This window comes from Myotis davidii, unplaced genomic scaffold (genome assembly GCF_000327345.1).
Source record: "Myotis davidii unplaced genomic scaffold, ASM32734v1 scaffold901, whole genome shotgun sequence".
NCBI classification, from domain to species: domain Eukaryota; kingdom Metazoa; phylum Chordata; class Mammalia; order Chiroptera; family Vespertilionidae; genus Myotis; species Myotis davidii.
Window position 1 is genome coordinate 204,228 of NW_006291427.1, and position 24,814 is coordinate 229,041.

At 40.8% G+C, this 24,814-nt stretch overlaps 1 protein-coding gene across 7 annotated transcripts in view; it reads right to left on the reverse strand.

Moving 5' to 3' along the window:
* Positions 1 to 964: 964 nt before the first annotated feature.
* Positions 965 to 24,814, reverse strand: part of LOC102774288 (NXPE family member 3) — a 56,266-nt gene continuing 32,416 nt past the window's right edge. For 4 of the 7 annotated variants that reach the window (XM_015564535.1, XM_015564534.1, XM_015564536.1 and 1 more), the window contains exons 3-6: positions 20,558 to 21,300; positions 13,971 to 14,050; positions 13,407 to 13,619; positions 965 to 2,420 (exon numbers count right to left, since the gene is read on the reverse strand). In XM_015564535.1, coding sequence (XP_015420021.1) covers positions 1,888 to 2,420; positions 13,407 to 13,619; positions 13,971 to 14,050; positions 20,558 to 21,300 — 1,569 coding nt within the window. In that variant the 3' untranslated portion in view covers positions 965 to 1,887. Of the gene's footprint in view, positions 2,421 to 13,406; positions 13,620 to 13,970; positions 14,051 to 20,557; positions 21,301 to 24,369; positions 24,376 to 24,814 lie in introns of all 7 variants that reach the window. The other 3 variants (XR_001514020.1, XM_015564537.1, XM_015564538.1) reach the window with 3 other exon arrangements.

The window sequence follows — 24,814 nt, forward strand, 5'->3', positions numbered from 1 at the left end:
CAGCTGTCTCTTCCCTGAGTGTTCAGGCAAGGCTGGGTGCCAATACAAAATAAGTACTCACCTAAAACTATATCCAGATGATATCCGGTATCTACCTTGTCCCAGAGTATACATTGAAAGGCCTGGCTCTAGCCCTGCTACTAGTCCAGGGAACAACTTTGAGCATGGTATATAGAGTCCTCAGGGAACTTCTTGTTCAACTCTGCTATCTGACCTCTTGCCTCAGCCCATTCCCGACTTGAGAACATTGTGTAGTTTTGAGCATAACTGTTTCTCCGCTTGGAGTGTCCTTCTGCGACTCTGTGCCTAGGTAATCCACGATCTTCTTCTGAAACTCAACTCGGGTATCTTTGTGGAATTCTTCCCTAGACCACAAAGGCTGAGTTACATGTCTGTCTTGTACATTCTCATAGCTCACTTCTATTATAGCATCTAACATATGAACCTGTAATTACCAGGCACATAATCACATACTCTGATTAATCCAAGTTCTTTCAAGAAATGGAAGCCAATTCTGGCTGATTAAAGAGTAAGGGGTATAATTAATAAAAGGATCTTGAGTAGCGCACATCCTGCTGGGAGACTGGAGAAGCAGGCCCGAATGCTAAGCTTCCAGGAACTGTTCTTTATGCCACCAGCACCACTGATGTCCAACTGAGCAGCAGGAGAAATTCTTGCTGTGGTTCACACTGTACCAAGGATGCCCTTTCTATGCCAGGAGCCTGCTCTTGCAACCACCACCACTAGTGAAAATTAGGTGCTGTCCTAGCCAGCTTTGCTCAGTAGATAGAGCATTGGCCTGTGGACTGAAGTGTCCCAGGTTCGATTCCTGTCAAGGGCATATGCCCAGGTTTTGGGTTTGATCCCCAGTACGGGGCATGCAGGAGGCAGCCGTTCAATGATTCTCTCTTATCATTGATGTTTCCATCCCTCTTTCCCACTCCCTTCCTCTCTGAAATGAACAAAAATATATTAAAAATAAAACTTAGGTGCCTCTGTGACTACCCTCACCAGCAAAATGGATTCCGGTGGACCTCATTTTTCAAGTTACTCACGTCTGAATCGAAGGATCTGATATTATGAAGCCAAGAGAAGAGATGGTTTCAGCAAGAAATGAGTGGTCCATGATGCAGGGGAAAAAATCAAAAGATAAGAATTGAAAATTGTTCATGGGATTTACCTCCAAGAGGTTCTTACTTGCCTTGGTGAGAATAGTTTACCTTTAGTTGATTAAAGGAAAACTGGATTGAAGTGAAAGGGTGTAAGATCCTATTTTTGTGTTCTCTTTAGCCTGAGGGTAGAGTCCATTGAGACTCTAGTTTACCCAGAGCTCTCTTATTAGATTTGCCACTTCGTATAAACCCATGACTGTGTCCGATCTCCTTTGCAAGGCTACAAAACAGATGCTAATGAATTAGACACAAACCCACACAAATGACAAACTTTCATAAAACTAAAAACATACAAATGAGTACCGTAAAACTAGGGACATGTGTGTAAGATTGGTGGATTGTGTCAATGTTAATATCCTGGGCAGGATACCGTGCTGCACTATATAGTGTTGTAAGATGTTGCCATTGGGAGAAACTGAGTAAAGTGCATGAGAGATTTCTGTATTATTACTTACAACTGCGTAATCTGCAATCACACCAGTAAAAATGTCCCCCGAAGTGAACTTAAAAGAAGGTATGTAAAATATTTCATTTATGCAAAATCTTTCATTAATGTACACAAGGATTGTCTCGTAGGGCTAACAGTAATTAAATATTGGGGTAGCCACTCTTTTCTGGATCATTGTTAGTTCGGAGTCCCTTTGTCGCTCTGATCCTCTTCACCATTCCTATGGCTTCCATTCCATTCACAAAGCCCCAGAATCCACAGCAGCGCTCAGGTGGGGCAGATGAAGGAGAGGAGGGAGTCCACCTCGTTTTGGACAATGAGCCGCACTGGGTGGATGCTGTCAGGCAGGGCCAGGCTGGAGGTCATTTCCCAGGCATCCACAAAGGCCACACGGAGGTCAGCAAAGGCAGCTCGGAGGAGCCGGTTCACCTGGAGGGTGAACCAGTCACTGCCATACACGGACTTGTAGCCAGTGTTGGCCAGTTTGATGACCACCAGAGTGTGGGGCTCCCGGGCCAGCAGCGCAGCCACAGCTGCCCGGATGCCTGCCAGTCGCTGCACAAAGACGGATGGAGGGAAGGTGGTGAAGTGTGCGCCCAGCCCCAGCACCACCACGGTGTGGGGGCCCCCAGCCAGGCCTCCCAGCTCCTGGACCACAGAGTGCAGGGAGGCCACTGGTGTGCGGAGGGAGCGCAGGGGCCAGCCGTGGGCCCGCCAGTGCAGCACTATGTTCCGAGTGGTCTCTACAGCCATCAGGGGCCCTGTCTGATATGTGACGTGTAGATCCACCGGCTTCAGGGCTGTAGGGAGGACAAGAGAGGACATTTAAGGGTTAATATGGGATTGTGTACCATCCTCTTGTACAAATGAAAATATTAGTCCCCACTTCCCAGGACAGAAGCATTCTGTCTTTAAAACCTAATGCACCCCTGACCCCAAGTTTCAAGGTTGCCAAGGATCTCATTACTGCCCATCCAAACACCTCTGCAGTGTGCTTTTATTTCTCTGCAGTATTTGACTTCCCTCTGCTGGGTGACCTTTTTTTCAAACCTCGGCTTGCCTTCTGTAACACTACATCACCCCATTCCCCTGCCCCTCTGGTCACTCTTTGCTCAACTATTTGCTTCATGTTTTCCTTGCACTGTGTACATGAGGCATTCCCTAAAATTCTGTCATTATTATCCACTTTTCCTTGCTATCTATATCTTAGGGGAATTCATTCATTTCTACCTCTTCAGTTTTTGACTAGGAGCTAATGGCTTTCTAAGCTTCGATTCCACACTTCCAATTTCCCAATCAATATTTTCTCTCTAATGATCCGCCTTGGCCCTGAACTTTGTACATTGCCTTGGCAAATGAATCTACCATTTCTGCACAAATCTCTCTCCACATCCTGAACCTCCCCCTACTGCCCCACACCTGTCAGCTATTGTTGTTGGTGACTTTCTAATGTTTTATTTTTTTTTCCTTAGCTTTCCATGGGGAGGCCTTTAGTCATAGCTGATACCTCTCTGTGTCTCCATCTGAAGTCAAATAACTCATCAAATCCTATTTATTATTCGTTTTTAAGGTTTCCTATGTCTAACTCCTGCATCCAACTTTAAGCTCAGTCTCTTAATAACTCTTGGCTACACGAATCTTTACAAGTACAAATTGGCACTGTTCTGGCACCTTTGTATACAATGTGAAAAAGAGACCAATGTCCTTGCCCTCATGGAGCTTACTGGAGAGAGAGAGAGAGAGAGAGAGAGAGAGAGAGAGGAGAGAGATTTCCTGTGTAGAAGGGAGGATGGAGATTTTGAGGAACTTAAAGGAGGATGGTGCTCCTGGAGCAGAATGTATGGCAAGAGGGGAGGTTAGAGATATAGGTGCAGTCTGGTCATATAGTCCTTTACCATCATGTCAATGATTTTTATCTTTGTACCAAGGAAAATTAGAGTCCATTGAAGGCGAGTAGCATGATGCAACTTACATTTTAAAAAGCTCATGCTTGCTCCTCTGTGAAAACCTGGGATGGAGGCAGGGGTACTAAGAAGTGAAATGGGAAGCCCAGTTTCAAGGACTTTTTAACAGGCCACGATGGAGAGAAGTAATGATAGAGGCAAGAGGGTGTTGTACATTAGCTCTCCAGAACTTATTCATCCTGAATCATTGAAACATATATTTTTTTATGTAGAAAGGATTAGAAAATTAATTGGAAACTAATTTCTGGTTTTAGCAATTGGGAGATAATGATACTTACTATGCTTTAGGAAGTCTGAATTATATTTTAGTGACTGGGGAAGGAGGATGGTGATCCAAAAGTTAGTGCTATATTGAATTTTTGTATGCTTGAGAGCATTAACATGGAGATATCAAATTGGTATTTGGAGTTCAGAAGGGAGGTATGGACCAGAAAGGTAAATTTGTAATTCATTATAATTACATATGGCATTGGAGCCATAGGGATGGGCAAAATCATTTAAGAAGATGATAACAAGGAAGAAAAGAAGAGGGTCCAAGAATACTTCAAAAATTTTTATTATTTAGATAATGGGTAGAGGAGAAGGAGATTGAGAAGGAAAGACCAGAAAAATAAGAGGAAAACAATTACAAGTAGTGATAGGAAAGTCAACATAATAAAATGCTTCTAGTTGAATAGGTTATATTTCTCATTTATTCAATTAAGACAAAAATCCAAACCAAACAACATAGGCTGTTGAAGCTATGAGGTTAACTTGTTCATTGTTGTTGGGCATATAAGATGGGGACTTTTGGCAATATCAAATAATTTACTTTGTATTTACTATTTGACACATACAACTACTAGGAGTCTATCCTATAGAACTACTTCAACAAATAACAAACACCGTATGATGAGTAATTCATAGTAGCATTGTTTATAATAGCAAACATTTGAAAAGGACCAGGTGTCTAGAAATAAGGAACGTTCATACAATGAGTCTTATACAGCAATAAAACAGAATGTACTGATAAAGAGATATATCCCAAATATACCAAGACGGGGGAAAGGTGTAGAATATGCTATGCTATGTGTTACCTTTTGCTAATGATGCATTGTGATACCCATCATACCCTGATGAAAACAACTGAAAAAATAATGAAAAAAAGTTTAAAAAATTATCATGAGAGAAGAAGGAAAGCATAGGAGATTAAAGAGATAGATTAGGACTGATTCTGGACTGTGGTTATTTGTGAGTAAAGATAGCAGAGATATGAAGCTCTGCTTTTGCCATTCTCAAGAATTGGTGGTGTGCTGTCTTTGGAGATTGTCATGTCATGAATTTGTCATGTCTGAATGACAAGTATGTGAATTCCCCTTGCACAATTATTAAACTTTTATTTTCTCCTGTTTAGAAAGAGAGAGTTGGTGTGAACATGGGTCAAAGTCCTTTGGCACTCAAGGAGGAAAACTTTAGTGAAATACTTTCTGCTTTTGGCTGAGGCTCTAAAAACTGCCTTGGAGCCCTAGCTGGTTTGGCTCAGTGGATAGAGCATCGCCTGTGGACTGAAGGGTCCCAGGTTCGACTCTGGTCAAGGGCACATCAAGCCGGGTGGGTGCAGGAGGCAGCCGATCAATGATTTACTCTCATCATTGATGTTACTATCTCTCTTCTCCTCTCCCTTCCTCTCTGAAATTAATAAAAAAATATTCTAAAAAACTGACTTGGATCATTTACCGATCCATAGAAGTTCACTGAAAGGCAGATGTGTATTTTTGGTGGCTTCATAGGCTGGAGCAATGGGGATTGGAACTTAATATTCACCAAGGGAGAGAACCTAGTGTAATATTCCATGTACCCGCCTAGAAACTGAAGAACTATACTCTGGGTGTGGATGTGTATTGTACTCCCAAGGATTATTTAGATGGCCCACAAAACTTCAAACCTTATTCCCGAACTGTAAGCACTCTTAGCTATCTGCCAGAAAACTCTTTTTCAGAATAAGATAACATTGCCTTAGGTCTTACGTTATACATAAAAGTATTTTGTCAAATAAACATCCAGAAAAACCATCAAATATCACAAAACATATGATGAGGCAAAACAAAACACAGCAGGGACAAGAGAAAATGGGGGTTTTGTGGGGGAGCCTATGGGACCTCCAGATACTGTAATTATCAGTTACAGATTGTAAAAAGCAATTATCCTTACTATGTTCAAGGAAATAAAAGTCTAATTTTAAAATCTCAGTAACAAACCAGAAACTAAAAAAGAGATATTGGAGATTTAAAAAAGAGTCATCTAAAAATTATGGAAGTAAAAAATACAGTAACTAAAATTTAGAATCAATGATTGGATTTAATAGCAGATTTGACACAACTGAAGAGAAAAGTATTGAATTGATACACAGATTGGGAAGAATAGTCCAGAATAAGTAAAGAGGGGAAATATGAAATGCACAGGAGAGATGACACAGAGAACAGAATGACAAAAATAAAACATAATTTAATTGGAATCCCAGAGAGAAGGGGGGAAAAATAGGAAGAGGTAATATTTAGGAATGGCTGAGAATTTCCCAGAAATATTTTTTTAAAATATATTTTATTGATTTTTTACAGAGAGGAAGGGAGAGACATAGAGAGTTAGAAACATCGATGAGAGAGAAACATCGATCAGCTGCCTCCTGCACATCTCCCACTGGGGATGTGCCCGCAACCCAGGTACATGCCCTTGACCGGAATCGAACCTGGGACCTTTCAGTCCTCAGGCCGACGCTCTATCCACTGAGCCAAACCGGTTTCGGCTTCCCAGAAATATTTAAAGATGAAATGAAGGGCATCAACCAATTGTTTCAAAGATCCCCACAAAGCCAAAGTAGAATTTGGTAAAATAAATAAATAAATAAATCCTTATCTAATCACACTTGATTGAAGATATAAGAAATTAAATGAAAAGTAAGAGAAGAGCCCTAGCCGGTTTGGCTCAGTGGATAGAGTGTTGTCCTGCAGACTGAAGGGTCCCAGGTTTGATTCCAGCCAAGGTCACATGCCCGGGTTGCGGGCTTGATCCCCAGTAGGGGGCATGCAGGAGGCAGCCAATCAATGATTCTCCCTATCATAGATGTTTCTATCTCTCTCTCCTTCTCCCTTCCTCTCTGAAATCAATAAAGAAATTTTTTTATAAAGTAAGAGAAGACAAAATTACCAATGCCAGGAATGAAATAGAGGCTATCACTACAAATATCAAAAGTATAATAAGGAAATACAACAAACAACTTTACACACATACATTTGACATCTTAGATGAAACTAACCAATTTATTGAAAATTATAAACTATTACAACTCACCTAATATGTAATAGAAAATTTGGATAGCTCTATAATCATTAAGAGAAATGTAAGCAACTTAACCAAATACAGTGTGTGCACCTTGTTTGAATTCTGATTCAAACCAAATCTAGTACAAAATGATAAACAACGCATATAGTAACCAAAGAAAGTTGATACAGACCTTAAGGAAACATCAGTTTTAGAAATAAGAAAGGTTTCTTCCTCATGATAAAAAGTTCAATTTGCCAGGAATTTGTAATGATTTTAAATAGCTATACACTAATAATATGGCATTAAGTAAATATAGCAAATTTCAAAATAAACTACATGGGAAACCAAAGTCACAATCATTCTAGAAGGTTTTTTATATCTGTCTCTCAGTAATTGGTAAAATAAGTAGACAAATGATTAATAATGATGTAAAGATTTGAATGACATGATTTTAAAACCAGTCCTCTTTAGACAATAAAGCTATCAATTGCAGATTACATATGTGTAACATTTACAAAACTGATTGTTTACTGAGCCACAAAGTGAGTCTCATCAAATCTCAAAATATTTAAAATTTAAACAATATGTTCTCTGGTCACAATGCCATTATATTAGAATTAATAACTAAAATAGTATTAGTAGAAAGGATACATCATTTTTAAATATCTCAGCAGAAACCAAATTGAACTACAGATTCAATATAATCACAATGAAAACCCCAACAGAATTTTGTTTTGCAATTCCACAAGTTGATTAAAAGGTCCATATGGAAGCACAAAGGGGGGGAAAGCGCCAAGACTCTTTAAAAAACAACAAAAATGTAGGTTTTGTCCACCAGAAGTCCAAAATTATTACCACACGATTGTTTTGAAGACTGGGTGGTATTGGTGCTGGTATAGACAAATGGATTCCTTAAACAGAACTGAGAGCCCCCACGGGGACATATGGACACCCAATTTACGATGAAGATGCACTGCATAGCTATGGGGAAAGGATGAACTTCTCCGTCAGTGCTGCCAAGCCAATCATATATCCAAATACCAAAAACTTTAAAAAATAGAAAAGGTGTTCTCTCATCCCTAATCAGAGAAATTCTAATGAAAACCACAGGAGCCACTGCTTCACATCCATAATTTTTTCCAAATGCTAACATTTGATCGTATCAAATGCTGGCAAGAATGTGGAACAACAAGAACCGCCTGTGAAAGAGTAAACCAGTAAAACCACTTTTTAAAGATTGGCAGAATCCAAAAAGTCTCCAAGCACACCTACTCTCTGATTAGCAAAACCACTGCGAGGTGACATCCTACAGAAACACATGCTCATGGGGACTGTAGTTACTCGCACAAAAAATATTTATAGCAGCATTTTTCATGATAGTCCCATCAACAATAGAATGTAAAAGTGTAGTGTATATGAGGTAAACATACAATGAAATACCATATAACAGTGAAAATGAATGAACTATAATTACATGAGAGTATATGGGTGAATCTTAAATACATAATATTAAGAAATGAAACCAGTGATAACAGGATTTACAGCATACCTTTTCTTTTATATGAAGTTAAAAATCAGGCAAAATTCATATATATTGTTTAGAAGTACCTAATAAGTTGACTAAACTATAAAAACCAAAGGCATAGCCCAGCCAGTGTGGGTCAGTGGTTGAGCGTCGACCTATGAACCAGGAGGTCATTGTTCGATTCTAGTCAGGACACATGCCTGGGTTGCAGGTTCAATTCCTAGTAGAGAACATGTAGGGGGCAGCCAATCAATTATTCCTCTCATCATTGATGTTTCTATCTCTCTCTCTTCCTCTTCTTTCCTTTCTAAAATCAATAAAATATATTAAAAAATAATAAATTTGAAATATCAATATGAATTCATGATTTTTAGTGTAGCTATCTATCATCTATCAATCATATATCTACATCTTCTTCTGAATGTTAAATGGCCTAGAAACAATGTTACCCCAATAATAATGAATACTTACAGTACCCAGATATTAATTTTTCATTTACCATGAATCCTTAAAGAATCAACAAATTCCAAGTCTGGGCAGAATAGTACATAGCGAAGTTGGAATACCTCATGCCAGAAATCAAGGAAATTTTCTAATGTTGGAGGTATATCAAAAAGGACATAGGAGCCACCTTGGTAGAGATTGTGAAAATTTGAATATTAGAGAAAATGATGAAAGAAAGTATTTAGAGAAAAGAATGATTTTATAGTAAAATATTGGCCAATTACAAACCAAATTTATAAAAATCCATGTATCTATAATGATACTCAAAAAGTAGTCATTTGTCACCATTTTAAACCAGATCTCTTCTTTGTAAATTGGTAATTAAAGATAGTTGAATTTTTTTCTTGCCTTTTTGGGAGAAGCTGTCTTTCAAACTAGCCTATTAGCTCCAGTTAATGTGATAAAGCATTTTTTTTTTTAAATAAAAGACCATCCCTAACCATTTTGGCTCAGTGAATGGAGCGTCGGTCTGCAGACTTGAAGGGTCCCAGGTTTGATTCTGGTCAAGGGCGTGTGCCTTGGTTGTGGGCACATCCCCAGTAAGGGGAGTGCAGGAGGCAGCTGATCGATGTTTCTCTCATCGATGTTTCTAACTCTTTATCCCTCTCCCTTCCTCTCTGTAAAAAATCAATAATATATATTTTAAAATAAATAAATAAAAGACCAGCCAATATGTATACAAAGAACAATAAGAGTTAGAAAACCACCCTTTGGTAACACTTATACGATGAATAGTAAAAGGCAATAATTGTTTGTTGTGTTAAAATCATAATGAGAATGATTAATGGGAATTTCTGGAATTCATACAATGCCAAAATAACACCACTAGATTCCTTTCTGGTCCCAAGGGGAAAACACTGCACTCTGGAGGAATCAGCCTTAATCCCCTTATCCAGTGGTCATTCTTCTCATCACTAATGATAAACAGTCAGATACTATGCAAACAGAATTTACATCATTTATGTACATGCTTAAGTTCAATCTATACAGCCTTGAACTTTCAATTCTAGTTTATAGGAAATGCAAGAAATAGAGGACAAACTAAATGTCACCATAATGAAGCAATCAAAAATATCCAGAAGGTGGAACATTTGACAGGGCAGCTGGCCCTGACTTTTCCATAAAGGAAGGTGAAGAAAAGAAGGACTGGCCTAGATGTAAAGAAATTAAGGGACAAAACAACCACATCCAGGAATGGATCTTGGCTTTGAAAAAACGATTGTATAGAATTTGAAGGACAACGGAGGAAATTTGATTATAAACTGGATATTAGATTTCAGAAAGTATTATTCATTTTTTTAATTGTGATGATCTTATTTGGGTAATGTTTAAAAAGATTCTGTTTTTAAAAGACATTGGAATATTTGGCGGTAGGATGTCAAGATGCCTGTAATCGACTCAAACACGTAGAATATTAAAGTAAAAAGTAACATGTATATGCTGATGGGAATGTGATGGAAATAATGCTTTTGGGGAAGGTGATGTCGGAGGGAGGGGGAATTGGTAGGCAAGATGTCCTTGAATAGCTAGAACTGAAGTAGAAGGATAGGAGCATGGAGAGAATTGGTAGGCAAGATGTCCTTGAATAGATCTAGAACTGAAGTAGAAGGATAGGAGCATGGAGAATTCACTTTCAAAAACATGTAGGAAAACAGAGGATACTAGTACCGATGCCGGTAGGAGAGGAGATGTGGTGGGAGTCTGGAATTTCACTTCCGATTGCTTTGTTTTGTTCAAGAAAATATACAAAGTTAGCAGCTGAGTGTGAGGATGAAGAAACTGAAATCTCACTGAGGAGAGTGGGTCAGTGGTCCTAGGACAGAGGCTCGCAGATGTCAGAGCCCAGCAGAATCACCCGGAGGCTGGTTGAAACAGACTGAGCTCCTCCCCGGAATTTCTGGTTCAGGAGGTCTGGGATGGGGCCAGAGACTCCAGTTCTCACAAGCTCCCAGGTGCTGCCAATGCAGCCAGTCTGGGGCCACATTTTGAGAACTACTGTGATTATTGTGCAGCATTAGTACCTCCTAGACATTCGTGGCCATGCATTGATCAATGAGAACAGCATGACGGGACAGTTTTTCTCCAGGTGTGTTCAGGGACACAGGTATGGTTTCAAAAGAGGCAGAGGGTTGTATCAAGATCATCACATATCTGGCTCCTTATCATTCTGGACTCAGTTCAAATGAAACTGCCTCAAAAGCATTTCCCTGACCATTCAATCTCGCTTCCTCCTCTTCACCATCTTTAACCTTTACATTACTTTTTCTCACAAGCCTTTTAATATCTGAAACGTCTGTATATTTATTGTGTCACAGTGTCTGAGTCTTTCCACCAGTTTATGCACAACAAAACAGGAATCTTGATATTTTTGTTCTTGTTTTCTATTATGTTCCAAGAACCTAGAACACTGTTCTAGGAACATAATAGTGAACTGGAGATCATAGGTGCTCAATAAATATTTATTGATGAAAAACAAGGAAGGCAGGAAAGGAGAGAAAGAGACAGAAAAACAAATTACCACACAAGAAACTAAATCATAATATTAGTTTGACTATGAAGAGAAAAATATTTACATAATTATAAAAACATAAACACCGTTCACTGATATGGCTAAAATAAATACTTTGGAAAGATGGGAAGGGGAGGCTAGCTAGAGCAGTAAATACTTCCATGCCTGGACATAAAACACCCTATGTAATCCTCCATTCTCACTTTCCCTCTCCCTTCCCCTCTTCCTCTTTTTCTCTCTCTCCTCACCACTGGCTTGGGTGCAGAGGATCCAGCAGTGCCTTCTGGGAGGCCCTAGGGACAGTGGAGACAGGATGAAAGGACCCTGGGTCCAGAGCCCCAGCTTTGAGGATAGCAGTGTGGAAGGCTGCCCTCAAACAATGGACTTTAGGTGCGTTCAAAATAAACTTGTATTGTGTCAAGCCACTGAAATTCTAGGGCTTTTTTATTATGGCAAAATAAGAGGAATATAAAAATGGATTTATTAGGAATTCCTGGTGTATCAGTTAGGGTCCAACCAGGAGAAAGAAAAAAAATCATACTTTCGTTTGAACAGGGAAAGTGAATATAAAGAATTATTAACAATAACAGGTGAAAGAAAATTCTAAAGAATACTATAGTGATGAGGGAGAGGACGTGAATTCTGGGGTAATTTTTTAGCTTACTAATTTGTTCTACTGTGGTATTCGTTCTGCTGTTTATTCCATCTACTGAGGGTTTTTAAAGAATATTTCCATTTATAAAATATCTAATTGGGTCTTTGATATAAAGAATTCAACACTTCACTTCTTCTCCAGGGTAGACTGACTGAGGTTGGAGCTGCCAGTTGAGCATTTCTATCTCTCTCCCTCTCCCTCTCTGAAATAATAATAATAAAAAAGAGTTGTGCTCAAATATTCATAGCCAATTTTACTTGTAATAGCTAAAAATTGGAAACAACCCAAACGTCCAGTAACAGATGAATGGATAAACAAATAATGGTATATGCATATAATGGAATACTTCATAGCACTAAATAAGGAACAAACTATTGCCACACTCAGAAATGTGGGTCAATCTCAAAATTAATTATGTTGTATGAAAGGAGCCACACACAAAAAAGGGTACACATTGTATGGCTCTCCTTAAATAAAGTTCTAGCAAATGCAAACTAAGCTGAAAAGTCAGAAAGCAGATGTGTGGTTGCCTGGGGAAGAGGAAGGGTAGAAGGCAAGGATTAGCAAGGGCCACCAGGAAAGTTTTCTGCCACGTGGATATGTTAATTATCTTTTTGTGGAGGTTGTTTTCCAGGTGTGCCTATATGTGATAACTTACTAAATTGTACACTTTAAATATATTCTATTTATGACTTGTCAATTACATCTCAATGTTTAAAATAAAGAACCTCAAATTCGTTCTAGTGACTGAGGATGACAATATGGCAAATTTCTAAACTTTTTAAAAATGTCTAAACGTCTAGGAAGACAAGAACGCATCTGAACTACTTGAGATCAGAGATAATATGCTTAGGTGGACTGTCCTCAAAAAACATGGTAAGCAGGAGCCGCAACTGGTCTGCTGCTAACTTTACAATTGAGCTCACAGAGAATATGACCACTGAATAGTGGGCCCAGTCCAGCTGTCATTCAGGCTAGCTTTTCGGGTCTACCTTCCCACTCCACGGATATCTTCGAGACTTGTAGTAACTTCGTATTAGGGACTGGCTGCTTGGATATAATTTCATTTAAAATAACTGATAGAGATGTTGTGTTTGTTTTTCTTTTCTAAATGGGAGGTCATTCACACATCCTGTGACAATTTTCAGTTCTCCATTCATCTTGACTATTTAGAGAAACGGTGCACATGGAAGATTGGAGATTGTGTTAATTTAACTTGGGAGAGGCTGAGGAAACAACATACATTCCACAGAAGTCACTTGGGTTTTAGGTAATAGGAGAACCACAGCTTCACCAGGAGTCCTACCCTGTCCCCGCAGGGCCACTCACAGGGCACGGTGTCACGCAGATACTCCCACCACTGCCGCAGCGTGGAGTCCCCTATCATGTGGATGACGTGGCCAGCCAGGCAGCCCAGGATGCTGTTAACAGTGGGAAAGGAGCGGCTGGCGCAGGACAGCGAGTGCCACACATGCCCGTGGTAGAAGCCAGAGGGCTTGGCGGCAGGGAGCCCAGGACTGCACGGGGGTCGTGAGGGGAGGGCTATAGAAAAGGAAAAACCAGAACACAGCTAACATTTATTATTGCAAAATTCTGGGCTCTCTTCTATGTGCTTTACATACATCATTCCATTTACTTTTTTGCAAAAGTCCATGAAGTACTATTCACAAAGGCCCTGAATTGTTAAGCAGTTTGCCCATGGCCAAGAATAGTGACGGGCAGAGAGAGACTTTTACCCAGGGAGTCTGACTTTACAGCACAGATTACTAACCATTATGCATCCTGCCCTGGCAGGAGGACTGGGGCTCAACTCCCAGTCTAGGACTAAAACCTCCTACGTCTATTCCCCACCCCACACCTGCCCGGTCCCCAGCAAATGCCAGCCCCACTCACCCAGGCTGCTGTTTCCTGGGGCTGACCTTCTGATTTGGATTGGAGAAATGCCCCGAGGGAGCACCTTGTCTGTCACTTGCCTGGAGAAACACCAAGAGTGAGCATTGAGGGGGCTGAGCAGGTGAACACTGGAATCCAGTATAGGGATATATATGATGGTTGACTTATAATTTCTACTCTGCCTAAGTCCTAAAAGAGTTTGAGGTAGCTACAATACAATGAGCACTTTTATAATGAAGCAATTACAATCAAGAATCAGAAAAAAGTGATGGAAGAAAGAGAAAATCTTATCAGGAACCTGGACTTTCTGCAATCAACCTACCCATGAGCTCTCAGTTTACTAACAGGCCAGGCGATAAAAGAACATCCAAGCTGGATCATGTAGTTCTCTGATAAAGAAGGGTACACATGCCAGGAGAAAGAAACTCTCTTCCTAGCACTACATTCTGGAAGGAACATGAGCAGAATAATTTTTGTTACAAAAAACTCAGACAGTGGAGATCATAATCCCTCACTACTTATGTGTGGGCTGTACCTAGCGTTGCCCAAAGGGCACAGTGTGGAAGGAGGGGGTGTGGGAGAGTAGTTTTGTGGTGGAGAAACACTGCCCAGCCAGGTTAAAATCAACACTCATAAATCACATTGGTAGCATGTACACTTGATATAATGTGATGAAAATGTAACCTGATCTCTGTGACCTTCTTCCTCAAAACCATAACCCACCTCTAATCATAAGAAAAACATCAGACAAATTTCAATAAAGAGGAATACTACAATATAATTAACCGATACTCCTCAAAACTGTCGAAGTCATCAAAAATAAGGAAAGTATAAGAATCTGTCCCAACCAAGGACCTTGATGACTAAATGTAATGCAGGATTCTGGATGGGATTCTGGAACAGAAAAAGGACATTAGATTAAAATAGCAATGTTTTCCCTGGCCTGTTTGGCTCAGTGGATAGAGCGTCGGCCTGTGGATTGAAGGGTCCCAGGTTTGAGTCCGGTCAAGGGCACATGCCTGGGTCGCAGGCTCGATCCCCACTAGGGGATGTGCAGGAGGCGGCTGATCCATGATTCTCTTTCATTGATGATGTTTCTATCTCTCTCCCTCCCTCCCCCTCCCTTCCTCTCTGAAATCAATACAAATATATTTAAAAAATAAAATAAAATAGCAATGTTTAACCTTCTTTCATCTCATGACAGACACAAATTAATGACTACAATTCTGTGACACACCAAAAAATGCTATTTTTTTTTTTTGCTGATCTGACAAAAAAAAAAAGTATAATTTTGATTCATTCACGCCGGACAGCTATTGTTATGTTGACTGTTATTTTTTGTTTGTTTGTTTGACAATCAAAGGGAAAAAAGGTCAGTGCCCCCGACTAGTCAGGTATTGTATGTTTTAAAAATTATTGCGGCTCACCATTGAAAAATCACTGGGTTAAAACTAGAGAAACCTAAATAGACTATGGACTTAATAATAATGTATCGATATTGGTTCATGAATTGCAACAAACATAACACACTAATATAAAACGTTAATAATAGGAGAAATTATGGGGGAAAGCAGATAGGGGAATCTCTGTACTATCTGCTCTATTTCTTTGTAAATCTAAAACAGTTATAATTCATAAAGTCTAGTAGTAAAAAAATTCCACAGAGAAACAAAAATATTTGTCTACAAAAGTCTTATGCCCCAATATTAACAGCAGTTTGATTCATAATTGCTAAAAGTGGAAACAACCCAAATGTTCAGGAGGTGAATGGATAAATAAACTGCAGTATATCTGTACCATGGAACACCGTTCATCAATAAAAAAGAGAAAATGACTGATATGCAACAACATGGATGAATCTCAAAAGCATGTTACTGAGTGAAAGAAGCCAGATACAAGAGTACAAACTGTATGATTACATTTTTATGCAATTCTAGAAAAGGCAAAACTGATACCTACTTTCAGAAAGCAAATCAGTGCTTGCCTGGGGCTGGAGGTGGATGAGGAAAATTGACTGTAAAGGGACACAGGGAATCTTTAGAGGTGGTGGAAATGTTCTATTTCTTGATTGTGGTGACAGTTAATGGGTATACACATTTATTAAAACTCAGTGGATAGAGTGTAGGATGCAGGCTCCTCCCCGGCCCAGGGTCCTGGTCGGGGCTTATGCAGGAGGTAATCAATCGAGGTGTTTCTCTCACATCAATATTTCTCTCTGTCTTTCCCCCTCTCTTCCACTCTCTTTAAAAATCAATAGAAAAAAATCCTTGGTTGAGGATTAAAAACAGAACAAAACAAAAAATCTCATTGACCTGCACATTTCAAACAAGACTATTTCTTTTTTGTTTGTTTGTTTTAAATATATTTCTTTATTGATTTCAGAGAGGAAGGGAGAGGGGGAGAGAGAGAAACATCAATGATGAGAGAGAATCATTGATCAGCTGCCTCCTGCATGCCCCCTACTGGGGATCGAGCCTGCAACCCATGCATGTGCCCTTGGCCGGAATTGAACCTGGGACCCTTCAGTCCGCAGGCTGACGCTCTCTCCACTGAGCCATGCCGGCTAGGGCCGAACAAGACTATTTCATTGTATATAAATTATACTGTAATAAAGCAGATTAAAGTTTTAAAAAAATTTCACCAAAACAAAAACTGACAATCCTGTATAATAAAGAGCTAATATGCAAATGGTCATCACACCCTCACACCCTCAGACACTCATCACTGGAGAGAGAGGAATGGGGACCAGCCAGGCTGCGGCCCGGGAGAGGGACAAGCCGCCGCCCTGCTGTCCTGGGCACCTGCAGCTGCGGGTCAGGCGAAGCCAAGCGCCCACGGTCCCCTGTGGCTGCAGCGGGCCCAGGTGAAGCTGGCCTGGGTCCTGGGTGCCTGTGACTAGCTGGTGGAGGGAATCTTGGGTCCCAGGTGCAGGGCAAGGCAGAGGCGGTTAGGGACAATCAGGCAGGCAGAGGTGGTTAAAGGCGATCAGGCAGGCAGGCAGAGGGGTTAGGGGTGATCAGGCAGGCAGGCAGGCAGACAGGCAAGCAGTTAGGAGCCAGCAGTCCCGGATTTCCAGAGGCAGTCCGACATACCCCAAGGGGTCCTGGATTAGAGAGGGTGCAGGCCAGGCTGGGAGGACTCCCCCCCCCGCCACTTCCCGGTGCATGAAATTCATGCACTGGGCCTCTAGTAGGAATATAAGTTGCTGAGGAGGCAATAATGAAATAAGTAGCTATTAAATAAGAGTAAATATTTGAGTGTATGAACTGATGGACGACAGTTCCAGTGAGGCTGGAAATGCTATTGGGCAATCTTTTTGTGAGTTTCCACCATTCCCCAAGTGTAGGACATTTGAGATTGGGAGGGGTATCTTTCTTACCTCATCTTTCTTCCTTCACTTCCCAGGCCCGGGAGAGAGGGATGGGGCAGCACCTCCTAATCAACAGGAGCTTTCTTAACATTCACTTCTTTATCAGGAAATATGTCAGTCTCTGCACCCGTCCTCACTTCCTGCTCTCTCTACTCAGGAGATCTGACACATCTATCTGCTACCGCTACCTCCTTCTGCATCTTTTAGATTGTGCCCCCTTTTCTCTCTCTCAGAATATAAACATAATCACATCTGCTCCACCGAATAAACTGCCTCTTCCATGACCTCTTCCTATAGCTACAACTCTGTCAGGTTCCTTTCCTTCATAGGACAACTTCTTGAACGACTCATCTGACCTTGTTATCTGCCTTATTTTCCTACCTCCTATGCACATTTTAAAATTTACTTTTTGTGTACCCAACATCCAGCTCTACAGGATCTTAACGTTTTGCCAGGTTTGAATTAGATCTTTTTTTAGAAATGAATAGATCAACAGATAAAATTAAAAATAATGTTAAAACTAAATGTTGGGGAGGGTGCAGAGAAACTGGACCTCTCAGACATTGCTGACGGGAATGTAAATGGTAAGGCCGCTCTGGACAATGATTTGGTAGTGTCTTATAAAACTAAATGTCCACTAATTGTACAACCCAGCAATCACATACAGGCAGCCATTCCAGAGAAATGAATAAAAACCTATGTATGAATATTCATGGAAACTTTACTCATAATAGTAAAAAACTGGAAATAACCCAAATGTCCTACAATTGGAGAATGGTTAAACAAACGTATACAATGGAATACTAGGCAGCAAGGAAAATGAATGAGTTATTGATACATATAACAACTATTTTCTATTGTAAGTGCTAATTCTGTATTAATTATGTATGTTACAGATATAATCTTCCAGTCTATATCTTGACTTAAACTATGTTTATGGGACTTTTTGTAATGGAGAAATTTTTGATTTATATAACACCTAATTTATAAATATTTTTTATGATTTGTGCCTTTTATTATATCTTAAATAATATTTTCCTGACCCAAAATAAAAACAATATTTTCTTTTTGAAGTTTTCCTTTTTTTTTTTTTTTACATTTAGGTCTTTAATGAGTTCAAATAGAATTATATTCTTTTCTATTTATTTACTATTCAACATATTCTCCATTGGTTTGAATACCTATTATGTTTAGGTAAAGTTAGTTATCTTCATGGATTTAGTCTATTTTATGATTTATTTAACTGTGCCTAAACAAATGAAACTGTGCCACATTTCATGTTAAGAGACCTACCTACAATTATTTCACACAAAATGTTAAAATATAAAGAGAAGAAAAAATATATACCATGAAAACACTAAACAAATGAGAGTTGTTATAATATTCATAGTATCAAAATTAGAACTTAAGACTAAAAGCAAGAAAGTAACATGAGTAATTTACCATTGACATAAGACAATCACAAAGTTGAATATACTTAACAACATAACCTTGAAAAGTATAGATTGAAAACAGCCTGAATCACAAAGAGAAATAGTCAAATCTACAAACACAGTATGATACACTTATATCTAAGCGAATAGATTGAGTGCTCAGAAAAATTAGTGAAGATATACATGTTTGGAATAAAAATGTCAACAATTTAAATCAAATAGGTTCAGAACTCCATTCTGGAGAAATAGAGAATACAAATTATTTTATTTATTTTTAAAAATATATTTGTATTGATTTCAGAGAGGAAGGAAGAGGGAGAGAGAGATAGTAACGTCAATGATGAGCGAGAACCATTGATCGGCCACCACCTGCATCCCACAACCTAGGCATGTGCCCTGACCGGGAATTGAACTGCAGCCTTCTGGTTCATAGATCGATGCCCAATCACTGAGCCACACTGGCTGGGCGAGAATACAAACTATTTTTTTAAGAAAATATAGCCTTAACCGGTTTGGCTCAGTGGATAGAGCATCGGCCTACGGACTGAAGGGTCCCAGGTTTGATTCCGGTCAAGGGCATGTACCTTGGTTGCTGCACATCCCCAATGGGGGGTGTGCAGGAGGCAGCTGATCAATGTTTCTCTCTCATCGATGTTTCTAACTCTCTATCCCTCTCCCTTCCTCTCTGTAAAAAAAAAAATCAATAAAATATATTAAAAAAAGAAACTAAACATACTTCCTAAGTAATTCATGAATTAAAGAGAAAATTACAAAACATGTGAAAATGAATAAAAATGAAGTTTCCATATATAAAAATTTGAAGAATATAGGCTAAAGCTGTACCCTGTAGGAAATTTATAGCCTTAACTATTTTTATCCCATATAAGGAAGATTGATAGATTTGTGAATTGTTCTGAATCATGAAATTAGAAAAAAAAGAAATAAGGGGCTATAACGAGGTATTCCACATATGCTTGCATAGAGGCTGTTCCCATTGGGCGCTATCACCGTTACTCCTTACCAGATTCCACCCCACTCTGCTCGAGGCTGCTGGATGCTTAACACAGGGCTGCTTGCCTACAAATCTACGATTTCAATAGGCATGCTGTCTCTGTTGGTTGTTACCACTGATAGGAGTATCTTTTCATATTAATAAATATAATTGCATAAAATAAAAAAGAAATAAATCCTGAAATAAATCAAAGGAACACATATCAAAGATATAGTGGGAACAAATAAAATAGAATGGAGATTCATTTTTCTGATAATATGGCAGAACCAAGTATTCACACCAACCCTTACACTGAGAACCACTAAAAATTCTGAACAAAAAAATTTTTTAATGTTTTTAAAAAATAGATTTTTAAATAATTGAAGATCTAACAAAAGAAGGAATTTTTATGTATTTATTTATTTTTAGATGAAAATCTAAGTGCAGGCAGGAATTTAAATAAATAAATGAGGCACTCAAGACACTTTTGCCCTAAGGTCATTTGCTCTGCCTTCAACATCTTATCTCTTATCTTTCTGGAGAAGTCCTATTTTTTTCTTTAAACCCCAGATCAATTGTAACCTTCCTTAAATGGATAGCCTGACCAGTTTCTTGTGGTACGTATCTGTTTAGAAATGTCTGTCGTGCAACAAACAGCTGTTGAATGAGAGTATAAATAAAGGAGCGGTATACTAGTAAACTGGGGAGGGTCATTGTGTCCCAAGGACAATATTTAGAAAGAAGGATGTGGCTTCCTGTTGGTACAAGCTTCCCTACTCTTACATTTCCTTACCATGCCAGCAGGGCCTCATCATGTCGAGTAGTTACATTCAGGTAACTTCCACTTGAGTGCCCAACTAAAGAGTTGCAGGGCAGTGTAGAGGGCTGAGCACAGAACCAGACTTCACCCGAATCCGTATTTCTGTACTGGCAGGTAGGCCCTCTTGTTCCAATGGACAGAGGGTCAACATTGCAAATCACAGTCTCTTCAATGCCTGTGGGTCCCCGGAAATACCCTCTAAAGTCAACAGTGGCTCTTTTCTCTCTCCAGATTCTTCGCAGAACCCCAACTGCCTCGCTGGAGTGGATCAGCCGCACTTGCACCTGGGCCTGCCCAGCCCAAAGAAGGGGGAAGGACAGCAGGTATGTGCCGTTCTCCAGATCCTGGACATCCCCGGGGACCCCTGCCTTCAAGTCAGGACCCAGCAGCTGTGCCCGAAACAGATCCCCACCGTGGGTCTTGGGTCTGCCCCTATGGTCTCTGGCCACAAGGATGGCCTCCAGGTAGCTTCCCAGGGCATAGCTGGCCTGCGCAGGACCCCTCAGGCGGTAGGTGGAGTTCTGGGGGCTGGTGGAGGACAATAGGTCCTTTTCTTCTCCTGGGCTTGAAGGCCAGTACAAAAGATGGGTCAGGTTGCCAAACTCCTGGGAGACAGGCTCCAAGAGGGAGGGCTTGGGGACAGGTTTAGAGGCACAGCAAGGTGCTGGGGGCCGAGGGATGGTGCTGTCAGGCCAGGGCATCTTGAAGTAGAAGATCTGTGGGTGGAGAAAGGAGAATCTATCAATGGTTTATGTTTTCTTCACTTTCCTTCAGGAAGGAGATTTCCACTCACCAAAACCAGTCCCTTCTGCCAGGAGTCCTATCCTGCCTGTGCAAGCTGTCTGTCGTTCACTAGCCTCGTCAGTGTCTGAGTCATTATCCAGTTAGTTAAAAGGAGCACCTCCTGTGAAGATGAAGTCATATCCCTGGATCTCAACTGAATCCTTATCTCAGCCTTATTCCCTCCACTACCACCCTCATCCCCACGCAACATGCACAGAGACACGTGCAGGCCTACATCTAATTGTCGTATCTCTTACTTACCTCCCAGAACCTGGCATTCTGATGAAGTGTCCTCTTTTTTCTTCCTATTCCCTCTCTCTACCATCTCACCCCCACCATCTCCAAACTAGATTTCCAACAGAGAACTGGGGGTGGGCAAGTCCATTACTCAGTGCTGCTGAGGGTTTAAAAAGCATGAGGTTACTGTTTCTTAGGGAGCTCCTGCTCTAATTGGGCTCAGTGGACAAAAGAAGCAATTCGACCACAGAAACTATTGGAAAAGTAAGAGGCTGTAGAAAGGCAGAGACAGAGGTGATGGCTGGAAAAAGAACCGATATATGGCAGGTTCTTTTCTAGGAAGACATGGTGTTTGCTATGACAAAAGAGTCTCCTCCAGGGGCCCAGCGCTCTCTGGTATCATATTCCATGAAACACAAAGTCACAAATACAGACCAGGAAGAGCAGTAGAGGGAGGCCTTGTGTTGTGTGGTGGATACGAGAGTGGGCCTATGCGCCTGACCTATCAGATACTTACCTACACCCACCAATAGTCCCTTCTATTCAAGCAAGTGTGATGCAGAAAAGAAGCAACCAGTGACACATCTCAAATTCCATGGCAGCATATGGAGGGTGTGTTTGAGGCTGAAATCTCTCTTTTCTCTGGAGGAGAAAACACTCACAGGACTGGCTCCTCTCCGGGCTGGAAAGAAGCGGGTTTCAACATCACAGAATCTGGGCTCAGATGCAGGATTATGTGGTTTCTTGGAATGCTTAGCCCACACAGGCCAGTGGTGTCTTGGAGGAAGGTATACCTGGCAAGGTGTCTGGTCCTGATGGGGCCTGTTTACAGACCCTCATCCTGGGCTGGGAGAATGTCAGGGGAGCACTAAATTGGCAGGTCACAAGTCAGAATGGCTTCTTGTCCATCTTAACAAAGGGCAGAAACGTGCCGGTGAACATGTCTTCTATTCTCAGAGGCAGAGGCTGTTTTGCCTCCTGTTGCTTGCGGCTTTGCCACCACACAAAGGGTCCTGAAAATTTGAACTGACCAGCAAGAGTGGCCAAGGGTTCTGTTATGGCAAATTTGAACAGAGTTGAGAAAGACCAAAAGTACCAGTTCAACATGAAAAGAATTATTAGTTGGGGGAGGTTACATGAAAAGAATGATTAGTTGCTTGTTTTGTTACTCCTATGTCATATGCACATTATATATATTCTTTGGCATATGAAAAATATTTCATAATAAAAACAAAAATTGTAAAAAATTCTCTGCTTAATTTCTCTTTAACCAAAAAGGAACTATAAAAATAAAAATACAATCTGTCTAGGTAGAAATAAAAGAGACATCTTCAGAAGTAACACCTTTAAGGTGGCGACTAGAAAACCCTGAATCCTCTTTCCCCCATGAATTCACAGATTCAGCAACAATTCAGTCACTGAATGGCTTTTATACCAGGTGAACAGGAAAACAGACTTACCAAAAGTGGTAAGGAGATTCAGGACACCCCTGGTATCCTGTAATATGGTCAGGAAGAGAACCCCAGCTCCCAGCTTCTATCAACTCTAGTGTCCCAACTTTTCTGTAAGGGTCTTCAGTGACCTGGTTTCTGGCCTGCCAGTTTGCAATGCTGATGAGACCAGCACAATCTAGCTGCCTGGGAGAGAACAAGGACCACTGGCTTAAGCTGGTAGTCACCCTAGCTCCTTCCCCCGGCTCAGCACGGCTCTCTATGCTGGTGGAAGAAGCCAGTCACAGAAAGACAACTATTGCATGATTCCTTTTAGATGAAGAACCTAAAATTGTAAAATTTATGGAACTGAAGAATGGTGTTTGCCAGATGGCAGGGAGAGGAATAAATGGGGAGTTATTGATAGATCCTCCCTTCGCCCCAACTGGTGGGCGGAGTATGACGTAACCTGCAGCCCAGAAATACCTGAGCGACTAACCATGTACCTTATAGGCCCTATACATTGGACCACCAATCCACACCTGCCAAATACCCTAAGCCCTTGTCCTATATGGACAATGCAGTAAGCCACCAATCAGTGTCTGCCGAGTACACTAAGCCCCCATTCCTTCCCATTCCGCCCCTCAAAAGGCGTGCCCACCCCTGCACGTGCTGCTGTCCTCCAATTGGGAGATAGCCTGGCAGGTCTCTTTCCCCTAATAAGGCCTGTAATCCTGGTTTTCGGCTCCCAACTGTTCTCACAGTTATTAGTTAACAAGTGTAACATTTTAGTTAAGCAAGATAAACTCTACAGGTCTGTTGTACAACATTGTATCTAAAATACTGTATTGTATACTTTAAAAATTGTTAAGCAGGCAGATCTCATGTTAAGAGATAATAAATCTTATAATAATAAAATAAAATTAAAATATTTCTTTTAGCCCTGACCGGTTTGGCTCAGTGGATAGAGTGTTGGCCTGCAGACTCAAGGGTCCCAGGTTCGATTCCGGTCAAGGGCATGTACCTCGGTTGCGGGCACATCCCCAGTGGGGGATATGCAGGAGGCAGCTGATCGATGTTTCTCTCTCATTGATGTTTTTAACTCTCTATCCCTCTCCCTTCCTCTCTGTAAAAAATCAATAAAATAGATTTTTTTAAAAATATATTTCTTTTACTCAAAAGACACTATTAGAATGAAAAGCAGGCATGACACAGAACTTGAGAAGATATTTGTACCATGCACAACAAATGAAGGAGCTTGTATTGGTATAAATTAAATTAAATTCTCTAAAGAATTCCTATTCTGTCTAATAATAGACAAACATGGTAATTGACCGTGCCTTCGCTACGCTTCCCATTGGCTAATCAGTGTGATATGCAAATTAACCACCAACAAAGATGGCGGCTAATTTGCATACTGCAGGCAGTGCAGGACAACGCAGCTGCCAGCGCGAGCCGCCATCCCATGCCACAGGCTGGCCCCAGAAGCTGCCCCGAAGCCAGTGATCGGGGTGAGATGGGGGTCTCCTGCCCAGGCCTGACGCCTTTGGTGGAGGCGTCAGGCCTGGGTAAGGGTCCGATCTGGCAATTGGAGGGTGATGGGGGTCGACATCTCTGGCCGAGGCATCAGGCCTGGGCAAGGGCAGAGCCGGTGATTGGGGGGAGATGGGGGTCTCCTGCCCAGGCCTGAAACCTGGGCCAGAGGCATCAGACATGGGGTACAGGTGGGGGGCCAAGCCGGCAATTGGTGTGAACTACAGAGGAAACACCTTTTCTGACC